A 22,965-nucleotide genomic window follows, 5' to 3' on the forward strand; every position below is an offset into this window, starting at 1 on the left:
AAAAAAAAATTTCCTTGCAGTATAGTACAGATGGAATGATGGAATTAGAAAGTCACCATTTGGCAACCCACAGTAGTAATGATTTAGGTCAGAGTCATCAATGGATATTAAAACAGTAGGTAAAAGTTTAGTGAGGAACTGGATATTTACACAGAATAATTTTTTAAATTGATGCATAGTTGATTTACAATGTTGTGTTAATTTCTGCCATACAGCAATGTGATTCAGTTACACATATAAATCTTTTTTATATTCTTTTCCATTACATTTATCACAGGATATTGAATATAGTTCCCTGTGCTTTACAGTAGGACCTTGTTGTTTATCCATTACATAGAATAATTATTGATTACAAACTTTACAGTGGAGAAACCTAGCTGGCTTTACCTTCCTTTAGTGATCAGAGTTAACACTAATAGGACAAATTGACAGTGTGTGCTTCCTGATAGAAAAACACAGCATTGTTTCTCTGATAGCCCTGACAAAAATGTATAACTTTCATCATAAGAGAACACTAGTCAAACCCAAACTGAGGATCATTTAACAAAATAACTGATCTATACTCAAAAATTGTCAAGGTCATAAAAGACAAGAGAACATTAGGAACTGTTCCTGACCAAAGAAGACAGAACAGACATGACAAGTAAATGCTATGCATGTGTGCTGGTTACCAAGGCACTTGGGTTCTGACTCCCCTCAAGAGGACCTGCTGGGTGGGGGTCTGGGCCGGGGTCGGGGGTGGCGGGAAGAGTGTAGCCGGTTGACAGCCTCCACCTGCTGCCCCATGGATCCCCTACAGCATTCCTTCACCACACTCCCCAGGACAGAGCAAGGCAGGGACTCTAGAACTGAACTTGTTTGGCCAACACAGATTCCTTTAATGGGAAATGTAGTCTCAGAGACCACACACTGGCCTGGCCAAAGTGTTCTCAGAACTGTGCTGTGGCCTGAAGCTCTTCTTAATACTTCCTTCCTGCTCTCCCTTCACAGGTGACATGGTCTGAAAGCTCTCCCTGCCTACCCTCTGCCTCCCCCTTCATCTTTCACAGGTGTTTCCCTTCATAAATCTCTTGTATGGCTAATGGGGGTGTCTGGTTTTCAGAGGAACCAATCACTCATGCTGTGACCTTGGATTTACTCCTTTTTCTAGAAAGGACTGTACTGGGGCAACTGGTGATATTTGAATGTGGTCCTTATATTAGATACTAGAATTATATCCATGCTAATTTCCTGACTTTTGTGGCCTGTAATTGTTGTTGTTTTTTTCTTAAGATAATAAACCATGAGGAAAAAGAAAATAAAAGAGGACACAACAGTTTAAAAATTTCAATAAATTTTAGAAAATAAGAAGATGGAGACATGGCCACTGATTTTGCAGGGGGAAATGAAATGTGAGGGAAATCAGGTGGTAATTTCCACCAGAAATGATCCCATTTGCCTGGAGTAGTCCCTGAGAAGCTCAGCCCATGGAAGAAGATGTAGTAAAACTTGGATCTGAAAACTGAAGGATTGGTTGAAGGTCCAAATTCAGTGTAGCTGGGTTTCCAGTTCCCCTCCTCCATTCTATGCTCCCATGATTCCCACCTCTCTCCACCAGCTGCCACTCCGTTCTACCAAAACTGTGGATTTATTTTCCCAAAGTGGCTTTTGGAGTCAAAAGACTCCAAGCCAAAGATAAGGCAGGAGGGCAGCTCCAGGCTGAAAATGGGACGTTAGTAAGTAAAAGTGTAGTTTCTGTAGTGCAGTTTCCCTAGCTTCCTCTCCCAGTGGGCCCTTCAAGGGCCAGCAGCTGGGGGTAAAGCCCACCCTCTCACCAGTAGTCAGTGACTAGAGAGACAGGAGGGCATAATGGATAAGAGTAGAGACTCAGAAGCCAGCCTGCTTGGGCTCAGATATCTGCCAATATATGAGCAGTGTAACCCTGTTACTCAACCTCTCTGTGCCTCAGTTTGCTTACGAGGGAGATGATAATAGTACCTACCTTGTGGAAACCATTATGAGTATTAAATGAAATAATACATAGGAAGCCCTTAGAATGGTATCCAGCCTATGTGACGTGCTTTATTATCGTCAGTTATTATTACCATTATTATTAGCCTCTGGAAATTCTGAATAGCCTAGAGGAAAAAAAAAATTTATAGGAGGACTCTACCAAAATAAAGGCTGCCTCATTAACTGATCATCTTATAGGAAAGCCTGAGAGTCAACAAGCCCTGTAACACACGGAGCTCCATAATCATCTCTGTGGAGTCTTAAACTTTGTGATGATCAGATGCCAGCTTGAAGAGAGGGGCCGAAACAAGCTAACAGAAAACCCAGAGAGAACAGGGGAAATGTAAGCACACAGGAAAGTTATTTGAGAGATAAAAGATGTTGCATTCGTAAGACAAGATTGGAACTTTTAAAAGAACAGCCAGAAACTAACACAACATTGTAAAGCAGCTATACTCCAATAAAAATTAATAATAAATAAAAATAATAAAAAGAAAAGAACAGCCAGAGAAGAAGAAATGACATTTTAGAACTTAAATATAAGTTATTTAGAGAGTCTAAATAAACATTCAGTAGAGGATTGAAGGATGAAATCAAAGACATTTCTGAGACATTAAAACAAATGCCCTTGAGGCAAAAGGAAAAAGACTCAGAAAAGATCATTGTTCCCTTTCTCGGGTTAGGGGTCCCTAGGATCAGCAGAGGTCCCCCCTTTAGAGCTCAGGAAGTAGAACTCAAGGTGACCGTTAAAGCTGCTCTTAAGTTCCGTCCTGGCTCTGCATATACTTGATTCTCATTCTTATTTCTAGTGCTCTTGCAGCTATTTCCCTTCTATTTGATATTGTTTATAGATTTTTTGAAAGCCTTCATTGCTTTCTTTTGTGTAATAAAACAGTAGGCAGTAAAATATTGAGAAAACAGTACAAAGAAGAAAATAAAAGCACATGGAGTCTCACCACTCAGAAATGGCGATCACAACTAACAAATTTTTGTCTATGGTGTTCTGTGCATATTACAGATAGAGACGTGATTCTTTGAATTTGTACGATGCAAATTTACGTCTTTGTTTTAAATTCATGAACACTTTCCTATACCATTAAAATGATGTATATACATCATTTTAAATGATTCCATGATAGCATATCTTTTGAAGGTACCATATCTTATTTAACCATTTGCCTGTTGTTGCGTATTTAGTGTGTTTATATCTATATAAATAAAACAAAAGTTCATTCCGTTTGTCTCTATTTTTTTTTTTTTTTTTTTGCGATACGCGGGCCCCTCACGGTTGTGGCCTCTCCCGTTGCGGAGCACAGGTTCCGGACGCACAGGCTCAGCGGCCATGGCTCACGTGGCATGTGGGATCCTCCCTGACCGGGGCACGAACCCGTGTCCCCTGCATCGGCAGGCGGACTCTCAATCACTGCACCACCAGGGCAGCCCCCATTTGTCTCTTACTGGACCACATGAAAAATTACACAACAGATTTTCACCAAACTTGGGAAGTATGTTTGGGATAGCCAGATTCAAAGTGTAGGCTATGAAGAAAAGAGTATATTCATGTTGTGGAGCTTGATGGAGAAATAATAGGGGAGGGAAAATAATTTTCCCTCTACTTTTCTGAGTTCTTGGCTGAGACTTCCTGTGACAAAAGGCAGATTAAGAGAAAAGCAAACACATTTATTAACATGTATACCTCATGTATACATGGAAGATACCCAGGAAAACTGAGGAAGTCCCAAGATGGCCCAAGTTACCACCTTAAATACCATCTCTAGCTACAGACAAAAAAGGTTGTTGGTGGACTTCCCTGGCGGTCCAGTGGTTAAGACTTCATCTTCCAATGCAAGAGGTGCAGGTTCGATCCCAGATCAAGGAGCTAAGATCCCACATGCGTCGAGGCCAAAAAACCAAAAACATAAAACAGAAGCAGTATTGTAACAAATTCAATAAAGACTTTAAAAATGGCCCACATCAAAAAAAAAAAATCTTAAAAAAAAAAAGGATGTTGACAGAGAACTATATTAACCATAATGGAAAAGAATATCAAAAAAATAACTGAGTCACTTTGCTGTACAGCAGAAATTAACACAACATTGTCAATCAACTATACTTCAACAAAAGAAGAAAACTCATCTAACTATGAAAAAAAAAAAAGATGTTGGGGCAAAAAGAAGGCCAGCTATGGGAGGTTACCAGGGAAAGCATGGTAAACAAGGGTAAGGTTTATTATGCAGATTACATCAGTGCCTTCTCCAAGAATTCCTGGACATTTAGAGTCAAACTTCTCTTCTAGTACAGAGAGGGAAACACCTTTACAAGCGATTTCCTTTGTAAAATGTACATGTCCCTTACAAAAGGGTAACTTCTACTCTGTTTTCAGAGCCTCTGCTGTTTCTTAAAATAATTGTTTCAAAACAATCCTTATGCCAAAGAGGCATATTTGGGGGTGGCAAGTTCTGCTATCCTTCACATCTCAAATTGATGAACAGGCATCCTTGAAAACAACTGAAATAAAAAGAGATAAAAAGAGATCCATGGCTGGAGCGAGACTTATTACACATAATATGACACTGTAGATAGAAATCAGACATAATGGCTTCCATCTTTGTGTCCCCAATCAAATGGCCTGAGAACATCCAAACCTGATTATAGCTACTGATTTGGAATCAAATTGCTTTTCAAGTAGGCAACTCGATGAGGAATACCAAAGGCATTTCTATCCAACAGAATGTTTACAGTGATAGAAACCTGGAATATCCAATGTCAAACACTTGGAAAGTCAGCAGATGACGGACAAGTAAAGTCATCTTCCTTCCATCTCTCTCATCATGTAGCACCTGGTGAGTAGCTGCCCAGGGTATCCCCAGCCTTAGGAATTAGTCTTTTTTCTTTTTAACTTTGTTGTGATATATCGTTTCAGGTGTAGAGCAAACTGATTCAGTTATGTATATGCATGTATCTATTCTTTTTCAAATTCTTTTCCCATTTAGGTTGTTACATAATATTGAACAAGAGTTCCCTGTGCTATACAGTAGGTCCTTGCTGGTTATACATTTTAAATAGAGCAGTGTGTACATGTTAATCTCAAACTCCCTAACTATCCCTTCCCCCAACCCTTCCCCCTGGTAACCATAAGTTTGTTCTTTAAGTCTGCGAGTCTGTTTCCATTTTGTAAATAAGTTCATTTGTATCATTTCTTTTTAGATTCCTTTCTCTTTCTCTTTCTCTGTCTGACTTACTTCACTCAGTATGGCAATCTCTAGGTCCACCCATGTCGCTGCAAATGGCATTATTTCATTCCTTTTAATGGCTGAGTAATATTCCATTGTATATATGTACCACATCTCCATTCCTTATGAGTTAATCTTTACATTAAATATTTAAAAGAATGGCTGGAGCTTCTATAACATGTATAGCAAGAGAGACTTTATGTTCCCTGATATCTCTGAGATTTCTTACAATTTCCAGCTGAATTAAAAATCACTTGTATCTCAAAAAAAAAAAACAAATAAATAAAATAAAAAACAAACAAAAAGAAATTTTAAAAAATCACTTGCATCCCTTCTCTCTTTTCCCCACCCTGCTTCAGCTCAAGTTAGAGCACAGCCCCTTTCCTTTTTAACCCAAGGTTCTTCTCCCATTGTGTAGTTGTGTAAGTAGAATTTACTCCAGATTTGGCATTAAGGTTGGGCTGCTTGTGACTGGCCAGTTTCGCATCTTGGGCCCCCCGGCCTCTGACCTTGTTGCTAGATCATTCCCTCCTCCCACCTCTTTCTCAGTCTTTCTCTCATCTCTCTTAATCCTTCTTTAGTCTATCCCATCAAGAGTTCATATTTTCTCCCATTTTTTAGCAAAGCAATTAACTTCTCTGTCTGACCATGTCTATGGGCTTCCTCTTTTATACACAGAGGTGTCATCAAGGTACTCTCTTAATCTCTTTTTTAATCAATCAATCAATTAATTAATTTTTGGCCGTGTTGGGTCTTTGTTGCTGCGCACGGGCTTTCTCTGGTTGCGGAGAGCGGGGGCTACTCTTTGTAGCAGTGCACAGGCTTCTCATTGCTGTAGCTTCTCTTGCTGTGGAGCATGGATTCTAGGTGCACAGGCTTCAGTAGTTGTGGCACATGGGCTCAGTAGTTGTGCCATGTGGGCTCAATAGTTATGGTGCACAGGCTTTGTTGCTCTGCGGCATGTGGGATCTTCCTGGACCAGGGCTCTAACCCGTGTCCCCTGCATTGGCAGGTGGATTCTTAACCACTGAGCCACCAGGGAAGTCCTTACTCTCTTAATCCTTGATGGTTCTCCCTCTAAGAGAAATTCCACAGTTAACATTTAACATAATAAAAAACTTCCACCTACCCATCTATATCCACCTGTCTTTATTGTCATCCAGTCATCCCTCATTTGTCTAATTAATCCATCCCCCTGCCAACACCTACACATTCATCCATTCACCCAGCTCTCAGCCTCTCTGCTTTTCACTGATTTCCTCCCATCCTCCTCCAGAGACCTAGAACATTCTGTATGGGAAGTTTCTTTCTCTCGGTTTTTTAAAGAGAAACTTAAGCTTTGCAGAAATAACTGTCAGCTGCCTTGAAATGATAAACAGGAAATAGATAAGAGGTGCATTGCTGGGAATGAACTGTTATAATCTTTGCTTGGGCAAGGGAAGGGCAGATAAGACCCAAATTAGAATTAAGTGAACAAAGCCAAGTGAGGTTTGGGCCATTCACTGAAGGAGCTTGGCCAGGGGTGACATGTTCGCATAGATCAAAAGTTAGGGTGTTGGTGGAAATACACCCACAATGCAAACACACCCACACCCACTCAGAAATACTTAATACTTTGAGTTTAGCTTGAATTCAGCCACATTCTCGTTGTACTGATGACAATAGGACAGCCGATAATTAACCTGTGAAATATCACAGGATTATTTTTGAAAGTTGAATCCCTCAGCATGTTGCAGAGGTCCTATAATTGATGGATCACTAACGATGCTGCACTGTAAAAAAAAAAAAGCTATGCTTGAATATATGTAGCATCTTATGTTTATATTATACATCAGGATTGTCCTAGATTTGCTAATTGTTCTTACTACTCTTCTTAATTGTGTTAAGTAGTTGAAAGTAACTTTTTAGCATTAGATACATTGGCCAAATTTGAAATACATTCCGTTTTTCAAAACACTACCCCTGGACCTAACAATGACCAATTATTGCTCTTTTTCTCTTTAGGCAGGGAAAGTTCTTCCGATTGGATACAGAGCTGCAAACTGCTTGACTGAAAAACTTCCAAGGGTGAGTGTTTTCAAAATGCATTTGTGTGAACATAAGATAAACAATGCTCAACACTCCTTCTGAGAGCTGCATAAATTTAATGTGGTCAATTTGGATTACTTTTACTGTATTTTGGGGCCTTCTATTGAGTTTGTCCGAGGAAGTGAAAATTCCAGGCTTACAATTTCTAGCTCTACAAAAAACTACTGGAGATTCCATTTATTTCGATGGGAAATAGTCATTTATGGTATGCTTCCTAACCTGGATACTTCTTGGCTGTTTTCTAAATATAACTTTTAAAATATGTTGTTTATTTCTATTAAAAAAATTTCAGGATGTTTCATTTTTTGGAGATGTAGATCCCCAGGTACTGATTAAACTCATGTAATGAAGGGTGTTCATTGATTGGTATAGATCAGTCTTGCTAATATGTAATCGACTGTGCTTAATAATCCTATTTTCTTCTCTCCCTGTTGGTAGCTAATGACCCCACCTGAGGCAAAAAAATTTTTCAACTTCAGATATCCGCCTGCTGGAGCCGAAAGAGTATTTTACGGCAGAGCAAATGATCCCCAAATTGCACCTTCTTTGACACATGGAATCAGATCTAAAATTTCAACACCAGTAACTTCTTTTCTATTTTTCCCTGTACATTATTCACTTACCAAGCTGAAAATGAACAAATGAGGTATTAGTGAAATATCTCCTTCCCACTCTTAATCTTGGGCAGTGAAAAAAATCCAAGCAGCCGCAGCCAAGAGGGTGAGTGTAGAAAAGTCGATGGTTTAAGCCACAGACTAATATTCTCCCCTCAGAAAATAAAAGCCAAGCTGCCCTTAATTTTCTCACGGTAAAGAGAAGTGCTGTCAAGGTTTGTTAAAGCATGGTGAGGACAAAGGCTGGGTGATATTGCTGGAGATGCTAAGAGCGCTTGTACATGCATTGTGTGCACGCAGGGTCTCGGTGTTACCTGCTACAGATTGAATGGACAGTCAAGGGTCAGAAGACCGGATCTTATACCTGGAGGGAGCTGGTGGGAATCACGTGGCTCTTGCACTTGTCATTCCTACTTTTCTGGAACCTTTGAGTCGAGTAACCAGGGAGTTGCCCTCATAAATGCTTTAGCCCCAATGAAAAGTCATGTTTAGACATGTCTAAGCTGCATAACCCCAATTCTGATGGTTCATTTGTAGGTAAGCCAAGACAACGATCATGAAATGTTTTCCCACAATCATATTGTCTTCCCCCCAGCTATTGAGTTTGTGTTCAGACTTTTTTCCTTTTTTTTGGTTGTTACATCTTTGCTTTGTACGATTTCTTTAGGCAAAGGTACTGATCAATCCACAGCCTATTACAACCTTTCAACAGAAAATGAAAGATAAGAAGGAATCAGTATATTTTAGCAATCAACGGGCACCGTTAGGAAAATCTCATGATCAGACGCCAGGATTACCTAAAGGCCTGGATATACTCAATACGACATTTGGGACGGCAGTCATCAGAGGTAGTGAAAATAAAGGTTGGGGAAGGAGTGATAAAATGTCTTCTTAGAAAATGGGATTAAATATCCTGTTGGGATTTATTTAGTGCTGGTGTAAATGTTGATCCCAGAATGAAAGATGGGAATCATAGCAAGAAAGTTACTCTCAGACCCAGAAGCCTTAGAGTTGATGTATGTCAAGGCAGTAAGAGTTCAGGGTTTGGAGAGGAGATTCAGGGAGCAGGAAAGAGACTCCAGGAAGTTGATGTTGGGACCAGCTGTGAGGGTTGCTATCTCTTTCCCCTGGACATCTATTTGTGTGTTTTGTTTCCACCAAAGCCTCTAATGTGTTCATAACTCTTAATTCTTTAAAAAAATTTTTTTTGTATTGAAGTATAGTTGATGTACAATGTATAAATTTCTGCTGTACAGCAAAGTGACTCAGTTATACACATATATACATAATTTTTTGTATTCTTCTCCATGATGGTTTATCCCAGGATATTAAATATAGTTCCCTGTGCTCTACAGTAGGACCGTATTCTTTATCCATTCTATATATACCAGTTTGCAACTGCTAGCCCCAAACTCCCCGTCCATCCCTCCTCCACCCACCCTCTCGCTTGGCAACCTCCAGTTTGTTCTCTAGGTCTGTGCTTAACTCTTTATGAAATTCTGTTTCATACAAAGACCGCAAAACAGATAAGTTAGGTAAATGCTGTGTACAACACTCATTCATGAGGATCCATGATGTGTACACTTGCTTATTAACCTAACAGGCAGTATCAGAGCAGATTCTCCTCTCATCTTGAGAGGGAGTGAAACAATCTTTCAACAAATGACTTAGAATAGAATTGGTCACAGGCCATTTTTTTCTTCTGCAGCCCCAGCGTCCTGCCACGTTGTTGGGTGCTTTCTCTTTACACCTTCTCACCTTTAGCCTTTTCTGGTCTCTTACCCTCTCCTTCCAGGGATCTTATTACAGGAAAACTCAAATTCCATCTTTTTATTATCCTGCAGAGGAATTCACTTCTTTCTTTGTCTTTCTGCACCCACTGAGGCTCTGCTCCAGGAACTTATCTTTTTTTCACCGAAATGTCCATTAGATTATTTTCCTTAACATAGTAACATCCGTTCTGGAGGTAAATTATGCCTTTCTCTTGGAATGCAAAATCTGCAGTTGTACTTTAGTTTATCAGATCTAAAGTTAAAACTTGTTAAAATTTGAAACATGAAAAATGTATTTTAGAACAGATAAAATAACTTTTTTTCTTTTAAATAGGATTAAAAATTGTATTTAAGTACGCCAGGCATTACAGAATTACAGTAATTATATCATAACCGCTATCAAGAATTTAATATGGAAAGTATGCCTAGGTGTGCCTCATTTAAATATGTAATAGAAAGAATGTTCCAAAATGTGTATATGTGTATTAATAGGTGTAATGGTTCCCACATCAAAAAGAAGCACTGCTTTACAGGATTATTCTGAGTAGGGCTACCTTCTGGTATTCTTAAATGTTTACAGACCCCACTTCTTGGCAGAAAGTCCAAAAGAAAACATCTTAATGTATGTTGTTAGGTTGAAAGAGAAGAGTGAAATTGTAAATGGAATTATATTTAAAAATCATTACATGAAACAATAAAAACAAAATAATTCGCTATATATAAAACCAGGGACCACCAGTCCTGGGAAAGCAGCTGTTCAACAAAGATCTTCTAGCTCTAGGTTTGGGAGAAGTAAGAAGAAGAATTTCTTTCTAATGCCAGTGATTTCCCCGGCACTTTGGGCTACTTTGAAAATGGATATTCACATCTAAACAGATTCAGGGTGTGTGCTGTTGTCTATAGCTGCCAAAATTTACATCAAGTCTTCCCCACAAGGCATCAGCGTTTCTGAAACTGATTTGTGATTCAAATTTGCCTAGATCATCTTGGGAAGTCTGGAGCAAACTAAAATAAAAAGTATCCTGAGATCCTCAAAATTGGGAATTTATCTGGGCTTGGCATATAGCTCAGGATAACCAAGGTGGTTAACCAGTATGGAGTTCTTCAGAATTCTAGGGATTGGATCTGTTCAAGTGGGATCCTTAAGACAGTGACTCCTGGGCTATTCCTGTCATTGGTGATAAATCTCTATGTATGTTGGCTTTTTGCCCATGTAGCTCATGTAGTTAGCACACCAGTTTGTCATTTGCTCTAGTCAACTTAAATATGTTATAAAGAGCTGAAAAATGCCTTAAAACTGATTTCATTAATTCTTCCTTCAGAATTATCCGCTAGAGAGGTGGTGAATCCACCAAAATCCTATCAAGAAGTATTTGAAGGACAGGCAGGACACGATCTGTATATTGTATCTCACAATGATTATTATGCAGGTAAGTCTCCTCCAGTGTAAAATGGGCCTGAGAATATGAGACTCAGATTTGTGAAGAGTAATAAGGGAGATGATGTGCTTAAAGTTAAAATGCCTGGCATATAATAGGTGATCAATAAATAATAACTTACTACTTATAAGGTTATAAACCCTGATAGCTGGGAACACATACACTTATGCATTTTGGGTGTAAAATGTAGAAAGATGTTTCATTAAAATGAAAAAAATAGCTAAGTAAGATTAAATGTTGGGTAGTCTAATCTTGTTTTTTATTCAAATAGCAGGATTATTCTAAGTGCTTCGCTTTACATGAGGAATGTTAGATAATGGTCAAGTGCAGAAATTTTCGAGTCAGATCAAGTTCAAGGCCTAGCTTGTCCATTTATTATCTTTTAGACCTTGAATATTTTACTTACCACCATCTATTTTAAATTTATTAAATAGGGATAATAATGTTGCGAGGATGAAGTGAGTGCCTGCAAAATGCCAAGCATGGTGCCTGGAACATAGTGAGGGCTCAGTAACTATTATCATTATTATTATTATTATTATTATTATTATTATTATCAAGTGATCTTGACTAAAAGCCTTATTACTAGAATTATTCTATCGCATAACTAAAAGGCATTGGATGTTTAAGTGCTGTAAACTACAACTTAATTGTTGACGTGTGGGTGCTAAGTAGAATTTTGATCTAACAGAGGATTGACAATTAGACTGATACCTGTCCTGAGAAAGCCGATGGCCTGTGCATGATTCACGAACTAATCTGCATTAGTTCGAAGTAAGACTAGCCCTTCACTGCAGCACAAGACCCCTCTCTCCGTTTTTATTTCTTTACTTTTCTCCTCCACCACCCCCTCACATCATACTCCTTCTGGGGCTTGTCTGCTATGCCCATTGCTCCCCGGCTGGAGTCAGCCATTCCCTTCTCCCATGACTAGCCTCTGCTGGCTCCTTACGCTGCCGGGTACACCCCGGTCCTGAGATCATCTCCATCCTCCCACGGCGGCTTCCACCCCACGCTTTTTCACAGCCTTGACAAGGCTTCTCTCCGTGTCTCCTCCGCCGCCGCTTCCCAGGCTCTGTGCCTCCCTTTCTTCTTCTTTAATATAAATTTATTTTATTTTATTTATTTTTGGCTGAGTTGGGTCTTTGTTGCTGCTCGTGGGCTTCCTTTAGTGGTGGTGAGCAGGGGCTACTCTTCGTTGCAGTGTGTGGGCTTCTCATTGCGGGGGCTTCTCTTATGGAGCACGGGCTCTAGGGGCGTGGGCTTCAGTAGTTGTGGCACGCAGGCTCAGTGGTTGTGGCTCGCGGGCTCTAGAGTGCAGGCTCGGTAGTTGTGGCGCACGGGCTTAGCTGCTCTGTGGCATCTTCCGGGACCAGGGCTGGAACCCGTGTCTCCAGAACTGGCAGGCGGATTCTTAACCGCTGCGCCACCAGGGAAGTCCCCTCCCTTTCTTCTTTTCCTCCTTCTAGTCTCTTTTCTTTATTCCTCCTTCCCTCCATTCCTCTCTTGTGAAAATATTTTATTCATTTTTGGAAAAGTTTAGCATCGATAGCACAATCTAATCCAATGCCATTTAATTGTTTTAAGAAAGAACTATTTCAATGAATATGTATATAGACACCCTTTACATGCATTTAGCATTTGGAGGAAAATTTGGAGGAAAATGAGTGTAGTTTTAAAATTATTTATTTATATTGGAGTATAGTTGATTTACAATGTTGTGTTAGTTTCTGTTGTACAGCAAAGTGATTCAGTTATACATATGTGCATTCTTTTCCATTATGGTTTATTACAGGATATTGAATATAGTTCCCTGTGCTCTACACTAGGACCTTGTTGTTTATCCATTCTATATATGGTAGTTTGCATCTGCTAGTCCCAAACTCCCAGTCCAATTTTTTTTTTTTAATATTTAGAAGACTCTAATGGACTATCACATGACTGAAATTACTTTCATTTGCTGATTTTTACAAAAGTCTCACTAGCCTCTTGAAAAGGAATAGAATCCAATCCTTTATTTATTTTTAACTTTTTCCCTTTAATGAAAGCACTATTTTTTATTATAAAAATATAATTGTAGAGAATGTAAATATCATGGGAAAATGAAGAAAAAGTAAATGTAACCTTGAAATCCCATTAGCCAGAGATAACTACATTTGATACATCGAACATCTTTCTAACCCCCATCCACGGAGCTATCTTCAGTTAAATGTGACAATAATCTCCACGCTTTTGGAGAAACTGCTATATGTATTTACTTGAAATTGTATGTCAAGGACATCATTCAATAACAATAACAACCTCTTTTAAATACACTTAATTTAAATTATTACTAAAGTAATACATATTTTCTTTTATAAAATGCAGGTTGTATAGAAGTATATGAAATGCAAAGAAAATCTCCCACAATTCCCAGTCTGCCATAGGTGATACTTTCATATATGTTTTTCTTTGCTCATTCATATATGAGTGTATGTGTGTGTTTTGCATCCTACTGTACACACTTTTTTTTCCCCTTTTTCTCCGCCCCCCCCCCCCACATATGAAATTTCTTGGTTGTCTTTTCAGGTCAGTTATCAATATTGTATTTTTCAGGATTACGAAAATGTATTCTTTATATATCTTTGTGAATGTGATTTGTTTCCATAGGATACATTCCTACATTTCTGAGCATCTGAAAATTTCACTCTTAGAGCCAAACTCTCCACCTGAATAGCTGCCCCAGTTTGCCCTCACAGGCACAGTGTATGAGAATCTCCATTTCCCTGCATCTTCCCCAATGGCGAACTTTGCCAATCTTGTTTATTTTTGCTTAACTGAGAGTCGAATTATGACTGTGTGCTATTGTTTTTGCTTACATTATTTGGGTTACTGGTGAGGCTGAATATCTTTTCTTCATCATTTTATAACCTGTTAGCTGATCTCTAGTTTCAGTCTTACTTTCTTATCTACAAATAGAAAACTAATACCACATCATGGTACAGTACTAGATCTTAAAAATAAAGACCTCCCTGTTGGGTTCTCAGCCCTCTATCACCCTTTGAATGTCTCTAATATGAGATAAATGATTATAACGAAATGTGAAGGTTGTAACGCAAATCTCAGTGAGAGCAAGTATAAAACACCAATCTCTCAAATCTTAGCATAGCTTAAAGCAACCGCTGGGGTCACAAAGCCTTGCAGTACCTCCCCTGATCTTAAGGATTTCTTTAACATTGATGGGGCCTGAATTTTTCATCAGTTATATGTCTTTCTCCTACATCATTTTTCTACTTACTTTCCAAATATTAACACAAGGAACCCTTGTTCCACCAGTCTCCCAGCTCACATGGGAGAATGCCTCTGTCATCTGTAGCCAAATGTGTGCAGTTTCCTGTGCTGTGACAGTTCCATTCTTTTTCCCACTCTCATTTTCATTGTCAGTGAGAACATCATGCGCTTCTTGCACAAAGTTGTGTTGCTTAAGTCAGAAGTCTTCCCTTTTCTTTTCTTAGGAGAAGCAAAGCACCGAAAGTATAATCCATCAAGTTTTCATAGATTTAACTTGTATGGGATCCCAACACCACATTTTAATGATGGACGAAACATGGCAAAAACTTTACATTGGCTTCACGAACTACAAATGTAAGTTTAAGTATGTTGTGTCTTGGAACAAGTGTTAGATATATGGCATATGGACTTGAAAGTTTATTACGTTTGTTTTTTGAAAAGGTAATGCAGTGACATGGTTCAAACATAAAAATAATAGAAAAAGATACACAGTGATATGTCTTCTAAACTGTCCAGTTCCCCCAGAGATAACCATGATACTGTCTTTTTGTTGTTGTTGTTGGTTTTTTTTCTGTTTGATTTTTTGTTTGTTTGTTTTTGACCACGTGGCTTGCAGGATCTTAGTTCTTCCAGCAGGTATAGAGCCTAGGCCCCCTGCAATGGAAGTGCAGACTCCTAACCACTGGACTGCCATGGAATTCCCTGTGTGTGTGTTTGTGATTCTAAAGTAATTTCATGTCTTTTCAGCAGACTGGAAGACATACATGAATGTTTTTAATCTATGGGATCAACCCTACTATGTTTCTTAAAGATAGTGGGGTTTCAAGTCTCAACAAAGACAATCATGTCACATATAATTGACCTGTCATTTATCATTCAGCTTTGTTTAATAGTTATGTGGGCACCTGAGCATTTGACTTAACTCTCACAAACTGTGACCTTTTTACACCCGCATTCTACATTTTGACTACTTTCCTAAGAAATTAAAATAAGTTTCCTTAGTTTTTCATTCCCTGTCTTATATTTTATATCTAAGCCAACAAACAAAATAAAAACCTATATTTCCTACTATGTTTAAAAAATCAGAAGATTGAAAATACTGATGTACTGGGTTGAATGATGGCCCCCAAAGCTGTCCATGTTCTAATTTCCAAAACCTATGAACGTTATATTATATGGGAAAAGGGTCTTTGTAAATGCAATTAAGTTAAAGATCTTGAGATGAAGAGATCATTCTGGATGATCTGGGTGGACCCTAAATCCAATGACAAGTGTCCTCATAAGGGAAAGGCAGAGGGAGGATTGAGACAGAAAAGCAGAAGACATTCAGAGAAGAAGGTGATGTGAAGATGGAGGAGGCTGGAATGGTGTGACAGCAAGCTAAGGAAGGCCAAAGGAAAAAAAAAAAAAATTGCCAACAGCCTCCAGATGTTGGAAGAAGCAATGAACAGGTTATCCCCTAGAGCCTTTGGAGGGAATGCAGCCTTGCTGTCACCTTGATCTCAGACTTCTGGTCTCTAGAACTGCGAGAGAATACATTTCTGTTGTTTTAAACCACAAGTTCATGGTAATTTGTCTAGCACCCACAGGAAACAAATATACTGGGCTTGCATTTCTATACATCAATGGTGGGAGTGGATTTGCTTTGCTCTCTGCCCTCTTTATTTTTTTAGTTTACAACTTTTTAAAAATTAATTTTTATTGGAGAATAGTTGATTTACAATGTGTTGGGACTTCCCTGGCCATCCACTCCGAGCTTCCACTGCAGGGGTTGCGGGTTTGATCCCTGGTCAGGGAACTGAGATCCCACATGACACACAGTGTGGCCAAGAACAAGAACAAAAAAACAAAAAACAAAACAAAACAAATACAATGTTGCATTACTTTCTGCTGTACAGCAAAGTGAACCAGTCATACATGTACATCTATCCACTCTTTTTTAGATTCTTTTCCCATATAGGTCATTACAGTGTATTGAGTAGAGTTCCCTGTGCTCTACAGTAGGTCCTTGTTGTTTATCTATTTTATATACAGTAGTGTGTATAAGTCAATCCCAATCTTCCAATTTATCCCTCCCCCCCATTCCCCCTTGGTAACCATAAGTTTGTTTTCTACATCTGTGACGTCATTTCTGTTTTGTAAATAAGTTCATTTGTACCATTTTTTACACCCTCTGTCCTCTTTAAAGGATACACTGGCCCTCCAAGTTTCCATAGGCCCCCGGGGTGCACACAGAGTTTGCACATTCCCACAGGCACCCACTTGCCTCGCTCATTTGCCGGTCTGGTCTCTGAAATAACAGCTCCCAGTTATAGAGGCCAAATGCTTAGTACTTTATATATGATTAATTTAATCCTACCAACACCTCTGTGAGGTAGGTGTACTATAATTTTTTTTTCAGGGGGGTATGGAAAAGTTTATTCACTGAACCTATCTATGAAACAGAAACAAAATCAGGGACACAGAGAATAGAATGGTGGTTGCCAAGGGGGCGAGAGGGTGGGAGAGGGTAGGATTGGGAGTTTAGGATTAGCAGATGCAAACTGGTATATACAGAATGGATAAACAACAAGGTCCTACTGTACAGCACAGGGAACTATATTCAACGTCCTGTGATAAACCATCACGGAAAAGAATATGAAAAAGAATGTATATATATGCATAACTGAGTTACTTTGCTATACAGCAAACTAACAACACTGTAATTCAACTATACTTCAGGGGTACCATAATTTTTAGCCTTTCCATTTTACCGATGAAGAAACTGAACTACAGAGAAGTGAAATCATTTGCCCAAGATCATGCAGCTGAGAAATACTACGGGTAGGGATGAACCCTGGCAGTGTGTCTCCAGGGGCTGTCTTTAACCACTACACCAGGGGTATAGACAGTGGATTCTGTGATCACAGGCCTGAAATTTTGATTTCCATTCTTCTCCCACTCCCTTATTATATAAGTTTCTGATACTTGAACTATTGAAAACAATAATGTTAAAACACAAACACAGAAGAAATTCTTTCAATATTATACTAAACCCATGTGAGATAGTTTTTCTTTAGGGTATAGAAGAAGAGCTTATAAAACAAATATTCATGAATTTATCGCTATTAAAGTTGTTAAAACATACATAAAGGAAAACATGAAGAAATGATTTAAGTATTTCACTAGATATTTCTAATTAAATATAACATAGAAATTGCTACTTAAAAGAAGGTGACAAATATGGTTTATCCACTTCTGAAAGCTTAGAAATATTAAACCTACTATCCATTTCTTAAAGATATGAAATAAACATATTCACAAGGTGGTCCTTAAGAAGGTCCTAAGAGTAGAGCTTTTGGGTAATTAACAAGCGCATATTTATCAATGATTAGGGATAGTCATAAAAAAACACACTGAATTTATAAAAGCAGGACATATGCAGGATGCATTTCCCACCAACTTGTCTCTACCCACAAGGAAACATCATTTATGGAACACTGTTTTATTGGATCACTTTCCGTATTTCGAACTTAGTTGGAAAATTATTGCTGAAATGATAGATTCTTTATTCCCTTGATTTGTTGTATTTCAAAAAGGACTCACTACTTTATTCTTCAGTGTGATTTCTATTATAAACTTGGAGTGAAGTATATTCGTTTACATCTCTTTTTTTTGTGTTATTTTCTTCTTATTTTGTCTTTATTTTTAAATTGAAGAATAGTTGATTTACAATGTGTTAGTTTCAGGTGTACAACAAAGTGATTTATTTATTCATATGTATATAAATTTAATCTTTTTCAGATTCTTTTCCATTGTAAGTTATTATAAGATATGCAGTATAGTTCCCTGTGCTATACAGGAACTACTGTATAGCACAGGGCCTACTGTATAGCGCAGGGAACTATATTCCCTGTTATATATATTGGTTATCTATTTTATATATAGTAGTGTGTATCTGTTAATCCCAAACTCCTAATTTATCCCTCCTCCACCTTCTCCTTTGGTAACCATTGTTTGTCTTCTATGTCTGTGAGTCTTTTTCTGTTTTGTTTACATCTCACTTTGATATGCACTATTTTAACGTAAATTTGGTTCACTCTTAACTTTTGAGAGTTATTAGGGATATATACTTTTAAGGAATATATTTCCTCCATAAAACTACCTCTACCTATATTCTGTTTATGACCTTTGGTCTGAAGAATCAGTTAGAATGTTGAAATGGTGTGGGTGGGTGTATGTGTCCGAATGAAAAAATTGATTGGCACACAGAGACTTTACTCTGAGTTGGTTAGTGAATACTGTGAGGTGTGTAATGATGTTACAGTTATTGATACTCTGACATACTTGGCTGCTCAGAAATACTTCCCGATTCTCCCAGAAACATAACCCAGGCACTTTTAGGCTGAGAAGCGTAGGCTCCATGACTTAGAATCCTTACCTTTACCATCCAGGCATGTTCCTAATCATGCCCCTTGGAGCTGGTTTTATTTATTTATTTATTTATTATTTTTGGCCGCGTTGGGTCTTCGTTGCTTCATGTGGGCTTTCTCTAGCTGCGGCCAGCAGGGGCTACTCTTTGTTGCGGTGCGCGGGCTTCTCATTGAAGTGGCTTCTCTTCGTTGCGGAGCTTGGGCTCTAGGCGCGTGGGCTTCCGGGCTCCGTAGTTGTGGCTCATCGAGCTCTAGAGCTCGGGCTCAGTAGTTGTGGCGCGTGGGCTTAGTTGCTCTGCGGCATGTGGGATCTTCCTGGACCAGGGCTCGAACCTGTGTCCCCTGTATTGGCAGGTGGATTCTTAACCACTGTGCCACCAGGGAAGTCCTTGGAGCTGGTTTTAGATTGTCAACTTTATTTGTTCAAATTACAGCCCTTAAACTGCCTCTGATTTATTCTGACTTTACCCATATTGTTCTTTTTCTCCCTTTTTGAACTAATGGGAAGTAAATGAAGAAATAAAAGATGAATTACTTTATATTTCATCTTTTGTTTCTCCACAGAGTGTCACTCTTCTCCAGAAATTTATTCAACTCCATATTTCTCCAGTACAGGGAATAGTTTTAAAAGCAAATGGAATCTGAGTTTAATGTTCATTGTTTTTAGTCTTAGCAAAACAATAGAGAATTTATTAATTTTAATGTTATTAAATAGCGGTGTTGTAATTTTGCAGTTCTCAAAAGAAATTCTTAGTCATTTAATCACAGTGATAGAAGTAATGAAATTATATTACAGAAAATTGGCAAAATAAAATCACCCATAATCCTGTCACCTTAATTCAACCTTTATTATCTTTTTAATCTATTTCTTTCTAGTGTGGCTTCCTGTGTTGATTTTTGCATAGCTTTAATCAGAGTGCAATAACATTTTATATCCTGTTTTTTCACTTAACATAAAATAATTTTATATTGCTGTGTATTCTAAATAACCAACATTTTGAATGCACACAAAGTGTGTTCTTGTTAATACGACATAATTAATCACCCTCCAGGATTGAACATTTAGATTCTTTTCCTTTTTTTTTTTCCCATTGTAGACAATGAGGCTACAAGCATTTTTATAAATGTAACTTCTTTTCACACTTAATTATGTGGATTATCTCCTTATGATTGGTTTTCAGATGTGGATAAAAGAGGATGAACATTTTTATGCTTTTTGAATCATGTTACCAAATTATTTCCAAAAGGATTATAGCAATTTGCACTCGCAATCTACAAGTGTTTTACCATACTTTTTGCCAATGTTAGATATTCTCTTTCTCTGTCTCTTGTCTCTCTCTCTCTCTCTATATATATATATATATGTGTGTGTATATATATATATATATTTACTTATGTACTATTTAAAAGTGGTACTTTGTTGTTCTTTTATCTTATATTTCTTTTATTACTGGAGAGTATTATAATTTCTCCATATATTTGCTTACTAGATTTGAGTTATTTGTTTATATCCTTTGGTTATTTATTTCTTTTATGCTTACTTTTCCGTTAGCAGTTTTAGGAGTTACACTTATAAGAATGATATTAACTCTTTTTGTTTACTGAAAAAAAATTTGTTTGCTTGTCTTATTCTTTAATCAAAATTTTATACTCTATTATAAACTTATCTTTATAATAGAATATACATGATAGAAGAATGAACACATAAAGCTTTCTTTTTAGCATATAATTTCTTTTGAAACTGGATTTATTTTGTGATGGCCCGAATGATACTATGGTATTCCTCACCATATGTATATTTGGTAGCCAAGAATACTTTAGGTAATACAGATACCTGACAATTTTCTAATTTTATAGGAAAAGAGGAGCTAAAGTTGTATCCAAGAGAGTTGATGATTTCAAAGAAAAATTTCAACATAAACTTGGAAGAATTTTAGATCCGTAAGTTCATGATTAACTTAGAATTGAAAATGTTTTTGGATAAAATTTACAAACTACTCTTGTGGTAAATTTTGGTTTGTGTTCTATTAGGTTCTATCAATTAAATAAGAATCATCCTTTTGTGTTAATCAGGGAACTCTTATTAGCCTCTATAGCCCTTGGGGTTCCAGGAAAGTACTGAGTCTCCAAAATGGACAGGGCCTTTGGAGAACAGGGTGGAAGAATTTTGTGTAAAGCTTTATTTCTGAGATCTCAGAAATTTAACTTATTGCATTATATTTTCCTCTCTCTTCCCTGTCCGCCCCCCCTCACCCCATGTATATGTATGTACTTCTATAATTCTGCTTTGAGTATGTTCTGTTTTTTCTTTTTCAGTCTGGACTTTTTCACTGGAAGCCAGTGAAAGCACTCAGCCATTGCTAATGCGAGTGGGAGATTAGGAAAAAGATCTGTTGGGGAACTTCTGTTTGATTCTCATAGTTTGGTTATAGGGGAAAATATAGGCGATTAAAAACATATGGCAAACATATTTTAAATTCCAGGGATGCCATGTGGTGGGAATTTTCACTAAAAGATTTGTTTTCTTTGATAGCATTGCAGAAACAATGAATGTTCCCCCAGACCACACGTTTGGGGCTTGTCTCCGTCCTGAGGAGTATGGTAAATATACAGACTTTCTTCTTAAAAAACAAACAACAAAATCCCCCCCACCCCTCAAATCATGCAGTTAAGTTCACCATCTCCTTTTCTCAAAGCTACTAATTTTAATGGCTTAAAATATTACACTAACATTAAAGAGAACAATTTGTAGCACAAGAAAGAAACAAAATTTTCATATTATATTTGAAATAGGAACAGTTTAAAGCCCTTGTAATGAATTCCTTAAGTGTATTTAAGGCTCAGAATTTTATTTAGAAAATAAATAAGGCCTGTATTAAACAAGCCAAAGTGAAGTGAGGCAGCTTTTTAATGAATTCCAATATTGTACTAGGCCCTTGTTACTCAAAATGTGGTTGCAGATGGGCAGTGTTGGTGGCCCCTGCAAGGTTCTTAGAAATGCAGAATCTCAGGCTCCACCCCAGACCTACTGAATCAGAAACTGCAACATTCCCAGATGAACTGTAGGGACATTCAAGTTTCAGAAAGCACTGTACTCTACAACCACATACTTAAGAACCACTCTTCCCACCAGCCAATCAATTAATCAACCTATAAAGTGGCAGAAGAAAATTCCCAGGATTTTGTCTTTAGTGCTAAGGGATCTAAACAGCAGACTTCCAAAGGGAAAACTCTGCCAAAACTTATCATCAGGATTGGGCTGTGTTTTACTGGTTTTCAAAATACAGTCTGCAGTCTACCTGCATTAAAATCACCCAGAGAATTTATTAAATATGCAGGTTCCTGGGACCCATGCTCATATATTCTCATGTATACTAAACTTTAAGAACTGCTACTAAAACTGTGTTAAAGTCCACTCACTGACAAATAAAATAAATATTTACTGAGCTTCTGCAACATGGTGTTTCAGAGCACCATGAATCACCGCGTTAGGAGATTATATTTTGGTTCTGTTTTTAGATCGACTGTTACATGTGTAATGGTTGCCTGCCCATCTTAGAGGCTCTTCATACCTCTAGAAGTGGGTAAGGAATGATTTAGGAAACCCATCAGTTAGCCTGAAATACAAGTAGATAATCATGCTCAGCTGCCTACTTGAGGGCAGGTTCATGCTGATTGGTGCCCCATCTTGCTGTCTGTTGGATTCTTGGGGTCCAGCGCACAGTACATTGTTTTCCCCAGCATCTATAGCATGAATCAATGTATCTAACACATAGTTTATCATGTTGACAATTAGGCAACATTGACCAATTTCCTAAGAGTTGAGCTTAGTTACCCTTAAAAGTTGAATGATAAGATAGAGCTATAAAATGAAAAGGAAGGACACTGACATTAATAGTTTAAAAAATGTGTCACTATTGGCCTTGGCACTGTACAGTGTAACTGTGTAAGGGGACTGTCAGCCCTCTCTAGACTTTTCGTGGAGCTCATGGATGGACACAGATTAACCCCAGTGGGCTTTTGTGACTACTACTGGGGTTAACTAGCAGCATCTATTCCGTGGAAAGCTTCAGGGTCTGCCGGCTTCCGAGAACATATTGATTTCTTTACTGGGCCTGGATTGCTCCCTTACCCTTACTTAGGGA

General features: G+C 38.0%; 1 protein-coding gene across 1 annotated transcript in view; it reads left to right on the forward strand.

Annotated features, from left to right (window-relative positions):
• EFHB (EF-hand domain family member B) overlaps window positions 1–22,965 on the forward strand; it is a 48,134-nt gene that overhangs the window by 7,469 nt on the left and 17,700 nt on the right. The window contains exons 2-8 of the mRNA XM_007470615.1: window positions 7,230–7,292; window positions 7,752–7,895; window positions 8,595–8,775; window positions 11,022–11,129; window positions 14,633–14,762; window positions 20,678–20,761; window positions 21,354–21,421. Of these exons, the coding sequence (XP_007470677.1) occupies window positions 7,230–7,292; window positions 7,752–7,895; window positions 8,595–8,775; window positions 11,022–11,129; window positions 14,633–14,762; window positions 20,678–20,761; window positions 21,354–21,421 (778 nt within the window). The remainder of the gene's footprint in view (window positions 1–7,229; window positions 7,293–7,751; window positions 7,896–8,594; window positions 8,776–11,021; window positions 11,130–14,632; window positions 14,763–20,677; window positions 20,762–21,353; window positions 21,422–22,965) is intronic.

Source organism: Lipotes vexillifer, unplaced genomic scaffold (assembly GCF_000442215.2).
Source record: "Lipotes vexillifer unplaced genomic scaffold, Lipotes_vexillifer_v1.1 scaffold418, whole genome shotgun sequence".
Lineage (NCBI taxonomy): Eukaryota > Metazoa > Chordata > Mammalia > Artiodactyla > Lipotidae > Lipotes > Lipotes vexillifer.